Source organism: Anguilla rostrata, chromosome 2 (genome assembly GCF_018555375.3).
Source record: "Anguilla rostrata isolate EN2019 chromosome 2, ASM1855537v3, whole genome shotgun sequence".
Taxonomy (NCBI): domain Eukaryota; kingdom Metazoa; phylum Chordata; class Actinopteri; order Anguilliformes; family Anguillidae; genus Anguilla; species Anguilla rostrata.
In genome coordinates this window covers 57,357,212-57,372,383 of record NC_057934.1, presented here as the reverse complement: position 1 = coordinate 57,372,383, position 15,172 = coordinate 57,357,212, and the positions used below count along the sequence as shown (strand labels likewise).

Sequence of the window (15,172 nt, the reverse complement as noted above, 5' to 3'; positions counted from 1 at the left end):
GGGAACGCACACACGCACACATATACACACACGTACACACACGTACATACAGGCACACACACACACACATACACACACATGCACATGTACACACACACACGTACACACACATGCACATGTACACACACATACACAGATATATAAGATGGGTAGACATATTATTCCCATATAAACATGAAACGTATGTGTGTGAATGTGCATGAGCGTGTGTGTCACCTGGCTCTTCTCCACAGACGCAGTGTGTTTGTCGCACATGGGGCTGATCTCCATGCCTCTCTCCCTCTCTTTGTCTCCCTGGCGGAAGAACTCCTGCATGATGCGCTCAGTCCACTGCCTGTACACGGCCAGCGGCTTGGTGGGGTTACTCAGGTCTGCGCAGTGCACCATGTTCCGCAGGACCTGCAGCACACAGCACGCTAAAGCTGACCGTCGCTCACACGCAGCACGTCAAACCTGACCCTCGCTCACACGCAGCACGCCAAACCTGACCCTCACTCACACGCAGCATGTCAAACCTGACCATCGCTCACACGCAGCACGCCAAACCTGACTGTCACTCACACGCAGTACGCCAAACCTGACCCTCGCTCACACGCAGCACGCCAAACCTGACTGTACCTCACACGCAGCACGCCAAACCTGACTGTACCTCACACGCAGCACGCCAAACCTGACCATCGCTCACACACAGCACGCCAAACCTGACCCTCGCTCACACGCAGCACGCCAAACCTGACCCTCGCTCACACGCAGCACGCCAAACCTGACCATCGCTCACACGCAGCACGCCAAACCTGACTGTACCTCACACGCAGCACGCCAAACCTGACTGTCGCTCACACGCAGCACGCCAAACCTGACTGTACCTCACACGCAGCACGCCAAACCTGACCCTCGCTCACACGCAGCACGCCAAACCTGACCCTCGCTCACACACAGCACGCCAAACCTGACCATCGCTCACACGCAGCACGCCAAACCTGACTGTACCTCACACGCAGCACGCCAAACCTGACTGTACCTCACACCCAACACGCCAAACTGACGTCCTCACACGCAGCACCCAAACCTGACCTGTGCCTACACGCAGCACGCCAAACCTGACTGTACCTCACACGCAGCACGCCAAACCTGACCTCGCTCACACGCAGCACGCCAAACCTGACTGTACCTCACACCAACACGCCAAACCTGACCCTCGCTCACACGCAGCACGCCAAACCTGACTGTACCTCACACACAACACGCAAAACCTGACTGTCACTCACACGCAGCACGCCAAACCTGACTGTACCTCACACGCAGCACGCCAAACCTGACTGTACCTCACACGCAGCACGCCAAACCTGACTGTACCTCACACACAGCACGCCAAACCTGACTTCCTCACACGCAGCACGCCAAACCTGACTGTACTCACACGCAGCACGCCAAACCTGACCCTCGCTCACACACACACGCCAAACCTGACCCTCGCTCACACGCAGCACGCCAAAACTGACTGTACCTCACACGCAGCACGCCAAACCTGACTGTACCTCACACGCAGCACGCCAAACCTGACTGTCGCTCACACGCAGCACGCCAAAACTGACTGTACCTCACACGCAGCACGCCAAACCTGACTGTACCTCACACGCAGCACGCCAAACCTGACCCTCGCTCACACGCAGCACGCCAAACCTGACCCTCGCTCACACACAGCACACAACCTGACTGTACCACAGACAGCCAACCTGACCATCGCTCACACCAGCACACCAAACCTGACTGTACCTCACACGCAGCACGCCAAACCTGACCTCGCTCACACGCAGCATGCCAAACCTGACCCTCGCTCACACACAGCACGCCAAACCTGACTGTCACTCACACACAGCACACCAAACCTGACTGTACCTCACACACAGCACGCCAAACCTGACCATCGCTCACACGCAGCACGCCAAACCTGACTGTCCTCACACGCAGCACGCCAAACCTGACTGTACCTCACACGCAGCACGCCAAACCTGACCCTCGCTCACACGCAGCACGCCAAACCTGACCCTCGCTCACACGCAGCACGCCAAACCTGACCCTCGCTCACACGCAGCACACCAAACCTGACCCTCGCTCACACGCAGCACGCCAAACCTGACTGTACCTCACACGCAGCACGCCAAACCTGACTGTCGCTCACACGCAGCACGCCAAACCTGACCCTCGCTCACACGCAGCACGCTAAACCTGACTGTACCTCACACGCAGCACGCCAAACCTGACCATCGCTCACACGCAGCACGCCAAACCTGACCCTCGCTCACACGCAGCACGCCAAACCTGACCCTCGCTCACACGCAGCACCCAAACCTGACCATCGCTCACACGCAGCACACCAAACCTGACCCTCGCTCACACGCAGCACGCCAAACCTGACTGTACCTCACACGCAGCACGCCAAACCTGACTGTACCTCACACGCAGCACGCCAAACCTGACTGTCGCTCACACGCAGCACGCCAAACCTGACCCTCGCTCACACGCAGCACACCAAACCTGACCCTCGCTCACACACAGCACGCCAAACCTGACTGTCACTCACACGCAGCACGCCAAACCTGACTGTACCTCACACGCAGCACGCCAAACCTGACCCTCGCTCACACGCAGCACGCCAAACCTGACCCTCGCTCACACGCAGCACACCAAACCTGACTGTACCTCACACGCAGCACGCCAAACCTGACTCGCGTACACAGCAGCACGCCAAACCTGACTGTACCTCACACGCAGCACGCCAAACCTGACTGTCCACTCACACACAGCAACCGCCAAACCTGACCCTCGCTCACACCAGCACGCCAAACCTGACACCACGCGTCTCACCGCAGCACACCAAACCTGACCTCGCTCACACGCAGCACGCCAAACCTGACGACCTCACACGCAGCACGCCAAACCTGACGCTCGCTCACACCAGCACGCCAAACCTGACCCTCGCTCACACGCAGCACGCCAAACCTGACTGTCGCTCACACGCAGCACGCCAAACCTGACTGTCGCTCACACGCAGCACGCCAAACCTGACTGTACCACACCAGCACGCCAAACCTGACTGTACCTCACGAGCAGCGCCAAACTGCATGCCTCACACGCAGCACGCCAAACCTGACCCTCGCTCACAGCAGCACGCCAAACTGACTGTACGCTCACACGCAGCACGCCAACCTGATGCTCACACGCAAGCATCACCAGTATGACCCGTCAGCTGTAACCATCAGCACGCCAAACCTGTACTGCGCACACGCAGTCACGCTAACGACCATCTCACACGCAGCTCACCTGTATGGTCAGTCAGTAGGCTCAAAGCTCACCTGTATGCGGTCAGTGTAGCACGTCAGAGCTCACCTGTATGCAGTCAGAGCTCACCTGTATGTGGTCAGTGTAGCGCTCAGAGCTCACCTGTATGCGGTCAGGTAGCTCAGCTCACCTGTATGTGGTCAGTGTAGCAGTCAGAGCTCACCTGTATGCAGTCAGAGCTCACCTGTATGGGGTCAGTGTAGCGCTCAGAGCTCACCTGTATGCGGTCAGTGTAGCGGTCAGAGCTCACCTGTATGCGGTCAGTGTAGCAGTCAGAGCTCACCTGTATGCGGTCAGTGTAGCGCTCAGAGCTCACCTGTATGCGGTCAGTGTAGCAGTCAGAGCTCACCTGTATGCGGTCAGAGCTCACCTGTATGCGGTCAGTGTAGCGCTCAGAGCTCACCTGTATGTGGTCAGTGTAGCAGTCAGAGCTCACCTGTATGCGGTCAGTGTAGCAGTCAGAGCTCACCTGTATGTGGTCAGAGCTCACCTGTATGGGGTCAGTGTAGCGCTCAGAGCTCACCTGTATGCGGTCAGTGTAGCGGTCAGAGCTCACCTGTATGCGGTCAGTGTAGCGCTCAGAGCTCACCTGTATGGCAGTTCAGGCTCAGCTCATGTTGGTCACCTGTATGCAGTCAGAGCTCACCTGTATGCAGTCAGAGCTCACCTGTATGTGGTCAGTGTAGCGCTCAGAGCTCACCTGTATGTGGTCAGTGTAGCGCTCAGAGCTCACCTGTATGCAGTCAGAGCTCACCTGTATGCGGTCAGAGCTCACCTGTATGCGGTCAGAGCTCACCTGTATGCGGTCAGAGCTCACCTGTATGCGGTCAGTGTAGCAGTCAGAGCTCACCTGTATGCAGTCAGAGCTCACCTGTATGGGGTCAGTGTAGCGCTCAGAGCTCACCTGTATGCAGTCAGAGCTCACCTGTATGCGGTCAGTGTAGCAGTCAGAGCTCACCTGTATGCAGTCAGAGCTCACCTGTATGCGGTCAGTGTAGCAGTCAGAGCTCACCTGTATGCAGTCAGAGCTCACCTGTATGCGGTCAGTGTAGCGGTCAGAGCTCACCTGTATGCAGTCAGAGCTCACCTGTATGCGGTCAGTGTAGCGCTCAGAGCTCACCTGTATGCGGTCAGTGTAGCGCTCAGAGCTCACCTGTATGTGGTCAGAGCTCACCTGTATGCGGTCAGTGTAGCAGTCAGAGCTCACCTGTATGCAGTCAGAGCTCACCTGTATGCGGTCAGTGTAGCAGTCAGAGCTCACCTGTATGCGGTCAGTGTAGCAGTCAGAGCTCACCTGTATGCGGTCAGTACAGTGGTCAGAGCTCACCTGTATGTGGTCAGAGCTCACCTGTATGCGGTCAGAGTAGCAGTCAGAGCTCACCTGTATGTGGTCAGAGCTCACCTGTATGCAGTCAGTGTAGCAGTCTGAGCTCACCTGTATGCGGTCAGGTAGCGCTCAACCCTGTATGGGTCAGTGTAGCACTCAGAGCTCACCTGTATGGGGTCAGTGTAGCAGTCAGAGCTCCCTGTATGGGGTCAGTGTAGCGCTCAGAGCTCACCTGTATGGGTCAGTGTAGCAGTCTGAGCTCACCTGTATGCGGTCAGTGTAGCACTGAGCTCACCTGTATGCGGTCAGAGCTCACCTGTATGCGGTCAGTGTAGCAGTCAGAGCTCACCTGTATGGGGTCAGTGTAGCGCTCAGAGCTCACCTGTATGCGGTCAGTGTAGCAGTCAGAGCTCACCTGTATGCGGTCAGTGTAGCAGTCAGAGCTCACCTGTATGCGGTCAGTGTAGCAGTCAGAGCTCACCTGTATGCGGTCAGAGCTCACCTGTATGCGGTCAGTGTAGCAGTCAGAGCTCACCTGTATGCGGTCAGTGTAGCAGTCAGAGCTCACCTGTATGCGGTCAGTGTAGCGCTCAGAGCTCACCTGTATGGGGTCAGTGTAGCGCTCAGAGCTCACCTGTATGGGGTCAGTGTAGCGCTCAGAGCTCACCTGTATGGGGTCAGTGTAGCAGTCTGAGCTCACCTGTATGGGGTCAGTGTAGCAGTCAGAGCTCACCTGTATGCGGTCAGTGTAGCAGTCAGAGCTCACCTGTATGCGGTCAGTGTAGCAGTCAGAGCTCACCTGTATGCGGTCAGTGTAGCAGTCTGAGCTCACCTGTATGCGGTCAGTGTAGCAGTCAGAGCTCACCTGTATGCGGTCAGTGTAGCGCTCAGAGCTCACCTGTATGTGGTCAGTGTAGCAGTCAGAGCTCACCTGTATGTGGTCAGTGTAGCAGTCAGTGCTCACCTGTACGCGGTCAGTGTAGTGGTCCAGCAGAAGCACTCCTGAACTTGTCACTTTCTTGGTCTCCACCATCGTCTTTAGGTCACCCAGCAGACTCATGTGTTTGGACATGTCTGTAGCCAACACCTACAGAGAGAGAAGAGAGTGGTGGCAGAAAGAAAAAAAGACAGAAGGAAATGAAGAAAGAAGCAGAGATGAAGGGAGAAAGAGGAGGAGCAGTGTGATTATTCTAATTAGTCCAAATTATTATGAGTTACATTACATTACATTTATTTGGCAGACGCTTTTATCCAAAGCGACGTACAAAAAGTGCATTTCATGGTCATAGACAACTGCTAAACACAGGTTCAGTAAGGTACAATACTTATTTTGTACAGCTATTTCTAGCCAAGAACACTGTTTAGTTCACACAGTGAACACTATTCAGACCTAAGTTAAAAAATGACCATTCCAACTGCCAAAGGATTCTCTATTCCCCAGCTGAGCCTGCCATTGGAGGGTTACTGTAATGGACAGGCCCTCACCATGTCAATCACCATCCTGCGTAAGCTCTGTCGCTGCCTCTTGCTCAGGTTCTGGAAGATGTCGCAGTTCTCCTCGTGCAGCAGCTTGAAGCCCACGGCCAGGTGATGGTTCTCCAGAACTGACTCATCATTGTACATCAGCGCCAGCTCAGAGTCTGAGAGAGAGAGGATCACACGCAGTGCTATAGACCAGCAGTGATACTCTGTATACTCCTGACAAGTACAGCAGTACACCATAAACCACTTACAATAACAGCAATGCACCATATACCACTTACAATTACAGCAATACTTTATATACACCTTAGAATTACAGCAATACACCATATACCGCTTGCAATTACAGCAATACTCAATATACCCCTTAGAATTACAGCAATACACCATATACCACTTACAATTACAGCAATACACCATAAACCACTTACAATTACAGCAATACACCATAACCCACTTACAATTAGAGCAATACACCATATGCCACTTAAAAGTACAGCAAATACTCCATATACTCCTTCCAATTACAGCAATACTATATATAGCCCCTTACGATCACAGCAATACTCTATATACCCCTTAGAAATACAGCAAAACTCTATATACCCCTTACAATTACAACAATACTCTCTATACCATTACAATTACAGAAATACTCTAAATACCCCTTAGAATTACAGCAGCACACCATATACCACTTACAATTACAACAATAGTCTATATACCCATTACAATTAGAATACACTATACCCCTTACAATTACAGCAACATTCTATGTGCCTCTTACAATCTACAGCAATACTATATCAATCAATTAATCAATCAAACTTTATTTATAAAGGACATTTCCGACAGCGGGTGCAACTCAATATGCCGTACATAAAAAGACAGAAACAAACAAGGTGATTGAAGGATATTAGAGAAAACATTTAAGACCTAAGGACAAAACTAAAATCAAGATAAAAATTAGGGTAAACGGCAGCAGTAGTGAAAGTGGCGCAACAAAAAACACAGCAGACGAACAAGGTCAGATAAATAACAGAGTAAATAGTTTAAAATAAATAAAAACATTTTTAAAAATGCGTAAAAACCAGAAGTAGTACAAATAAAGATAAAAGTATAAAAAGTAGATCAGGGAGGGTAAGAACAAGGCTAAAACCAGGTAAAAAGCCATGCTAAGAGAAATAAAAGAAACAACAACAACAACAACAACAACAACAACAATAATAATAATAATAATAATAATAATAAAATAAATAAGTAATAATATACATATATGTATATAAAAAATAAAATATGGATAAAACAGTGCTATAAAACCTAGGTAAAAGCCATGCTAAAATGGTGCATCTTAAGATTTCTTTTAAAAATGTCCACAGATTCAGAGACCTGGAGGTCCTCTATATACCCCTAATAATTACAGCAATACTACATATACCCCTTACAATCTACAGCAATACTCTGTATACCCATCACGATCTGCAGCAATGTTCTATACATACCTTTTACAATCACGTCAACACCCTATATACCCTTTACAATCTACAGCAATACCCTACATAAGCCTTACAATCTACAGCAATAATCTATATACCCCTTACAGTCTAGAGACATACTCTATCTACCCATTACACTATATAATATTATAAAACCAATTACAATCTACGGGAATGTTACTGTATATATACCCATTACAATCTACAGCAATATAGTATATACCCATAACAATCTATACCACTACTCCATACATGCAAAATGTGAATACACTCCTTAAATGCCCTGAAAATTTAAAATGTACAATGAAATGCAAATAATATTTTTTTTCTATTAATGAAAATGGATTTTTCTTTGCAAAAACACATTGCACAGCAATACTTCATATACTCAGCAACCCTCAATCTATGCAACAGCCCACATTGCCGAACTAAGCTATCGTACAGTGTACTCTTCTTCACTGTACAGTGCTCTATGTCTATGCAGCATATTGTCATGTATGCTCAATGCTCATGTTTGTGTTTTACAGCACAAAAACCTATGCAGCACTTTGAGCCAGTACAAGGAGAAGCTCTTTAGAACGAGGCTGATTTTATTACGGCTGTGCAGTGGTGACTCACTGGTGTTGATGAGGAACTGGTTGGAGACTCCGGGATGATCCACGTCATGGATCGCTGCAGCAAACAGAGCAGCCAGGATCTCCAGATCTGTGAAAACAGCCTGAGAGACAGAGGGAGGGAGGGAGTGAGGGAGGGGGAGAGAGAGGTGGTGTGCAGCGAGAGAGAGTGACAGAGAGAGAGGGAGGGAGGGAGTGAGGGAGAGGGAGAGAGAGGGGGGGTGCAGAGAGAGAGAGTGACAGAGAGAGAGAGAGAGGGGGGGGAGGTGAGAGAGAGGGAGAGAGAGAAAGGGAGGGGGTGGGGAGAGAGTGAGTGACAGAGAGAGAGAAAGAGAGGGGGGGTGAGAAAGCGAGAGCGACAGGGCAGAGAGAGAGGGAGAGGGGGTGGGGAGAGAGAGGGAGAGAGATGAGGAAGTAAAAAAGAAAGAGAGAGGTGGAAATAAGAAGAATGGAGGGGGGCAGTACACATTAATTCCCTGCAATGTATTTCTGTAAAATTATAATTATGCATATTAATTTATATAATTAATAATTTACACTTGAACATTACTCTATAGAGAGAAAGAAAGAGAGAGAGAGACAGACAGAAAGAGAAAAAGAGAGGAAAAGGTAATCAGAGTTGAACACATCTCTTCAATTTGAAGTCCTCCTTTTTAATGAGGCACTGTCCTTTCTCTTCCCCAGGGCTGAATTTAGAGGAATGCCATGTTACTGTGTTATAAGTGCGGCAGATGCAGAAATGTGGCTGTCGGCAGCAGAAGGTGACAGCACACACAGAAGTGTGACTGGCGCACCTGAAACCCACAGCACACACCCCCGTTGCATTCCCAATGAATTACTTTCCTTTCAATTTTAAAATAGATGCATGCATACTTTCCATATGTCCGTCTTTTTTCACATGTGTAAATTATACATTACTAAATTTATGTGCTTTGGTGTAATATTCTTATGCATGCTGTAGAATATGTCTATTCTAACAACTGTTTTTCCAACTTGGCTGGCTGTGTAGAAGTGGCACCAAAATGAATTTTTTCTGAATGGAACGATAAAGAAAAAATCAACTGGATTTAACTCGCCATGTGCCACTGAAAACTGTGACAAAGCTCCTTTGTTAAAAGTGCTATACAAATAAAAATTGATTGATTGATTGATTGAAAACACCAAGAGATTACTGATTATAGCATGTGTGGAGGCCAACCATGCATTATATGTTTACATAATTTAATACAAATTATTAACGTATTATGATGACTCTTTGGTGTCACCTGAATAGTGGGTGGACCCCAGGTAATAAGAACCCCACCTTTCCCTTTGCCAAAGCTCCCTTCCTTTGTTATTTGCCTATGTTGGAGCTGTGGGACACTTTTCACTGGTTGGATTGTTCTCTTTGTTTTACACTTACAACGTCTCACATGTACACATTCATTTACTTCTGAACATCCGCACGCACTACCGACAATGCTGACTGTCCCACTCAACCCTGCTTATATCTTATTTAGTTAATAAATTAATTTATTACTTTAAGCAACATTCAATGTGTGTTCTCCCTCCTTTTGCCATGACTTTTGAGCCGGCCATGACAGTATCAATGACCTGTAGCTGATTCGTTTTAGCGAGTTAGCTGAGCCATTGTATTGATTTAGCATGGTGTCATTGTACTAAGTTAGCATGAAGTAAGTGTACTGAGGTAGCATGTTGATGCTGAACTGAATTAGCATGGAATTGATGTACTGAGTTAGCATGGTGTCAGTGTATTGAATTAGCATGATATTGGTATACTGAGTAAGTGTGGCATTGGTGTACTGAGTAGGCAAGCTGTTGGGTTACTGAGTTAGCATGGTATTAATGTACCGCGTTAGCATAGTGTCAGTGTATTCAGTAAACATGATATCAGTGTGCTGAGTTAGCATGGTGTTTGAGTACTGGGTTAGCATGGCATCAGAATACTGAATTAGGATGTTGTTGGGGTACTCTGTAAGCATGGTTTTGTTATACTGAGTTAGCATGGTGTTGGTGTACTCTGTAAGCATGGATTTGGTGTATTGAGCTAGCATGGTGTTGGTGTACTCTGTAAGCATGGTTTTGGTGTACTGAGTTAGCACAGTGTTGGTGTACTCTGTAAGTATGTTTTTGGTGTACTGAGTTAGCATGTTATATGTGTACTAAGTTTGCATGCTGTTGGCATACTCAGTAAGCACTGTGTGTTTCTAGTGAGTAGTTAAGTGGAGGTGAGCTAGTCCAGTGTTGGCTCAAGAGTGTTAGTATCCAAAAATGTGCAGTAAGACTAGATTTGTTATGCTAAGTGTGCACTTAGACCATTGGAAGTGCACTAAATGTAAAGCAGTTAGAAGTGCTGGCGGTGGTGGCGTGGGCACTCACGTCGAGGGCTGGGGTGGACAGAAGCACGTGCGTGGACTGTGTGACATCAGCAGCATGTAGGCTGTTGTGGTAGGCCACGTTGGAATGGTAGTGGTCCTCCAGGGTCATCACATATGTGATGAAAGTGTCCACTGGAATTCGGAATGTCTTCAACAGATCTCTCTCCTGCAAACACACAATGTTACCTACATGCAGCACACACATGCATGGACACAAACACACATGGGCGTAGACACGCTCACTCACATGACGCACACGTTAACACGCAAACAGTCTCTCTCTGTCTCCTGCTTTATCGGCATGACATATTTCCAAATACACTCTGTCTCTCTCTCACACAAACACACACACACACACACATATACACATACATTACACACACACGCACGCACATACACACACAAGCACGCATACATACATACTCACACACACAAACATACACACACAATCACCTGGAAGATGGCAAACATGATGCAGCTAAGGGGTCTGTTGTTGGTGAACTCTGCAACACGGAAGATATTCAAACCCCACTTATTCAAATCATCCAGCTCCTGTAACAGACATTACAAACACTTCAGAATACTTGTGTGTGTGTTTTTGTGTGTGTGTTTGTGTGCATGTGTGTGTGTGTGTGTGTGTGTGTGTATGCATGTGCATGTGAGCATATGTGTGTGTGTGTGTGTGTGTGTGTGTGTGTGTGTGTGTGCATGTGTGTGTGTGTGTGTGTGCGAGTGTGTGTGTGTGTGTGTGTGTGTGTGTGTGTGTATGCATGTGCATGTGAGTGTGTGTGTGTGTGTGCGTGCGTGTGAGCGTGTGTGTGTGTAACGTGGGGAACATACCTTGCCCAGCGCTTCCTCCTGCTCAGTCTGCACTCCGAAGCGAGGCAGGGTGGAGTTGGAGAGGCTGGAGCTGTGGGTGAGCTTCCTCACGCCGCTGATGTGACACATGGGCTTCTCCCGCTCTCCCGTGGGGGACGGGATCTCCACCTCATTCTGCTTATCTGAGGACCCGCATAGAGACACTGCTGTATTACATGCATGGCACACACACAGCCGGCTATACCACACATACATATATATGCCACGCACACTCATCTATACCATCCAAACACTCATCTATACCACACACTCACCTATACCCCCACACATATATACCACACACACTAATATATACCATGCGTATTCATCTATACCACACTCGCTCATTTATAGCACATACACCCATATTTACACACACACATATCCCACACACCCATCTATAACACATGGGCTCATCAATACCACACATGCTCATCAATAACATATCAACAAATCTATACCATACATGCTCATATATACCACACATGCTCATCTATACCATTTGTGTAGATTTATACCATACACACTCATATATACCACACATGCTCATCTATACCACACACACCAATATATACCACAAGCACATTTATATACCACTCACACTCATCTATACCACACACACTCATATACACCATTCACATTCTTTTCCACAGATAAGTGTGTGCGTGTGTGTGTGTAAAAACAAACTGAAGGTGTACGGTTGGAGTGTTATATAAAGGTATAAACTTCAGGTGTACAGTTGAAGCTGTGAATATGTAAATCTGAGGTGTGAGGAAGATATGCCGTAAAATCAGTGTGTGGTTGTGGTTTAAAGGTGGAGGTAAAGGTACGAACTAAGGTATTCAGTTGTACTTGTAGGTAAAGGTGTAAAGTCCATATGTGATTATAGACAGGCCCAGGTGTGCAGCTCAAAGAGGCAGGCTCAGCAACTTACCTAAGAAGGTACTGGATATGTACTCTGACACCTGGTTTCCAGAGCGACTCATTTCAGACAGGTGAGACAGCTCCCGGTTTAACATTCTCTTGAACTAGGGAGACAGCAACGAGAGAGAAAGCGAGAGAGAGAGAGAGAGAGAGAGAGAGGGTGGGGGGTCAGGCATAAATTTGCAGAAAGTGTTTAACTAAGTATGGGTTCAGTAGTGTGAAATTTGTTATTTTTGTTATATACTTAAGGCATTCAGGTTGTAGTTCAAAAGGTGAATTTGAGGTAAAAGTACAGACAATGAGCTTTTATTTCATGGTATTGGTAAGTGTTCCCACACTTTTGGAGGGTACATTTTAAAATATAAATGTTTAATACACAAATATACATATAGGGTTAGCAATGAGCAGGGAAACCTTTAGGGTGAATTATATAATTTGAATAATCTGCAGAACTGTATTTAGAAAAACTGAAAAAAAAAATCTGAGGGAATGACAAGATATTTACATTCAAATGGCTCATTTGCAATGATTAGAGCAGAAGGTATATTTTAGCATGCAAATAAAAATCTGACAAACCCCCAAAAAATAAAAATAAAACAAGAACACTGCTAATGTGACAACGAAGAGCATTCACAAGTTTCACAACGTTAAGAGCTCAGACAAGTCTTGTGTTTGGAGAAACCAAGCATTTTTTAGAAAGGCTGTGATGTAGGGTTTGGGTGCACCTGAAAGAGGTGCTATCCCTTTAAGAGACAGCCATTTTGTGTCACCGGAAACTACAATACGACTGCAAAAATACAACAAACAAAAAAAAACTACAATTCCCACAAGGACACCAGATTATACCAGGGATACTCAATTAGTAGTTAGCAGCCTGCCTTGTGTTGCTAACGGTTATTTAATGAGGTGGCAGGGATACTCCTTGCCTGCACCATATTTGTCTGTTCTGCTGCCTTGCCCCTGACATCCTGGCTTGTTAAAATCCGCAGTCCCACCCCTCCCTCGGTCTGTCACACTGAGGTAGCAGTAAGATGAGACTGCCTGTTTGCTCGGGGGAGGGGGGAGGAGGGAGGTGGGTGGATGATGGGGTTTTGAATCCAGAATGAACCATATCAAGCATTAATATTGCATGCAATTATGGCAGGGTCCTTTATTCAAACCCAGTTACAACTCACTGTTTTCTATGTGCTCAGCTTGTTATTTATTTTATATATGAGATAGAGAGAGAGAGAGAGAGAGGTGAAGTCAAGTATCAAGGTGCAGAAAATCCAAATTACTCCAACATGTAAAGTAAAGTAAAGTAAAGTAAAAACAAAGTTTTATTTGAAAGCTTTGGTCATGGTACTTCAAAGACACAGCACAAGGGAAACTATTAAATCAGAGTGTGGAGTAACAAAACGCTGGCTAAATAAACAAATATTCTAAAAAATAATAATAATTATGAAAATGAATACATTTTGTGTAATATTTGGGGTAGGGAGTATAAATAAACATATTTGGCAGTTACTTATTTCAACAGCCTATTAATATGCATATTTATCTTCCTGAAAAAAATAATAATAAAATGTTTGTTTCATTTTTAAATTATATGTAGTGCCCATGGCCAAATATGAAAATGCATATATTAATATATATATATATACAAGGATTCACCATTCATCTTGAAAAGCATACAATGCATATCTAAAAGTGGATAAAAGTGCATGCTTTATATTTTTAATAAAGCTATAGGTTTGTTTAGCTATCGGTTCGTATACTGCAAGTATTTATGGTTTGTAAATAAAGTGTGGCCTTAGCTGGGTGTCTATGTTCTACAAATTTTTGAGTATTTCCACTAGTTACATGCACTCTGATAAATAGAGAGAGAGAGAGCAAATATAAGGAAATAAGAAAAAACTTACTTCCAAAAATTGTAACTACATTTCCAAACTTCCCAAATCATAATAATATAGAAAAACTCCTCTATATACAGGGGGAGAATGTGCAGCAGCAGCTGCAAGATATGTGGCCTCCTGTCACAAAATGAGGGACAACCAGTGAGGCACCATCTCTGTTATTTGTATTGTTGGTAGTTTTTGTTCTTATCACTATCCTTGTCATTCAGGTTAGGTTATTAATTAATTAAATTTATATATTTAATATGACTGTATTAATTAAGTTGCTTTGGCAATATTGTCAATATACAGTTATACCAATAAAGCATTATTGAATTGAACTGAGAAAGAGAGAGAAACAGAGACAGAAAGAGAAAGAGAGAGACATAGGGTGTGCTATGCTTATATCATCTTTGATAATGTTACACACATTATCTTTAGGTACACAAATGCTACTTCATTCCACAGCTACAATGTAATTGCATCTAATGTTTTTATACTTTACATTTATCAAATACAAGACTCCTTCCTTAAAATGTGACTCTTTCCATAATATAAGACCTTTTCTTAAATATATGACCCTATCCCTAAACATAACTAAGGGGACCTATGTAAGTACTGCTTTAGATCACAGCAAACTCATATTACATGAACTCATCCACTAGAGCAGCATAACAAACACCTAAAACATGAACTCATTCACCTGAGAGGCAGTACCAATGACTATAAAACTAACCCATTCACCAGAGAGCCACAAACACCTATAACACTAATCCATTCACCTGAGAGGCACTAAAACACATATAACCCTAACCCACTCACCAGAGCACCATTACAAATGCCTCCAACACTAACATGTTCACCTCAGAGCCACTAA

The 15,172-nt window shown here is 46.0% G+C and overlaps 1 protein-coding gene across 3 annotated transcripts in view; it reads right to left on the bottom strand.

The window, feature by feature from the left end:
* Positions 1-15,172, bottom strand: part of LOC135248579 (3',5'-cyclic-AMP phosphodiesterase 4B-like) — a 93,965-nt gene that overhangs the window by 5,387 nt on the left and 73,406 nt on the right. For all 3 annotated transcript variants that reach the window (XM_064323373.1, XM_064323374.1, XM_064323375.1), the window contains 8 exons: positions 12,432-12,525; positions 11,480-11,640; positions 11,093-11,191; positions 10,641-10,805; positions 8,266-8,365; positions 6,155-6,309; positions 5,634-5,756; positions 217-399 (listed from right to left, as the gene is read on the bottom strand). In XM_064323373.1, coding sequence (XP_064179443.1) covers positions 217-399; positions 5,634-5,756; positions 6,155-6,309; positions 8,266-8,365; positions 10,641-10,805; positions 11,093-11,191; positions 11,480-11,640; positions 12,432-12,525 — 1,080 coding nt within the window. The remainder of the gene's footprint in view (positions 1-216; positions 400-5,633; positions 5,757-6,154; positions 6,310-8,265; positions 8,366-10,640; positions 10,806-11,092; positions 11,192-11,479; positions 11,641-12,431; positions 12,526-15,172) is intronic.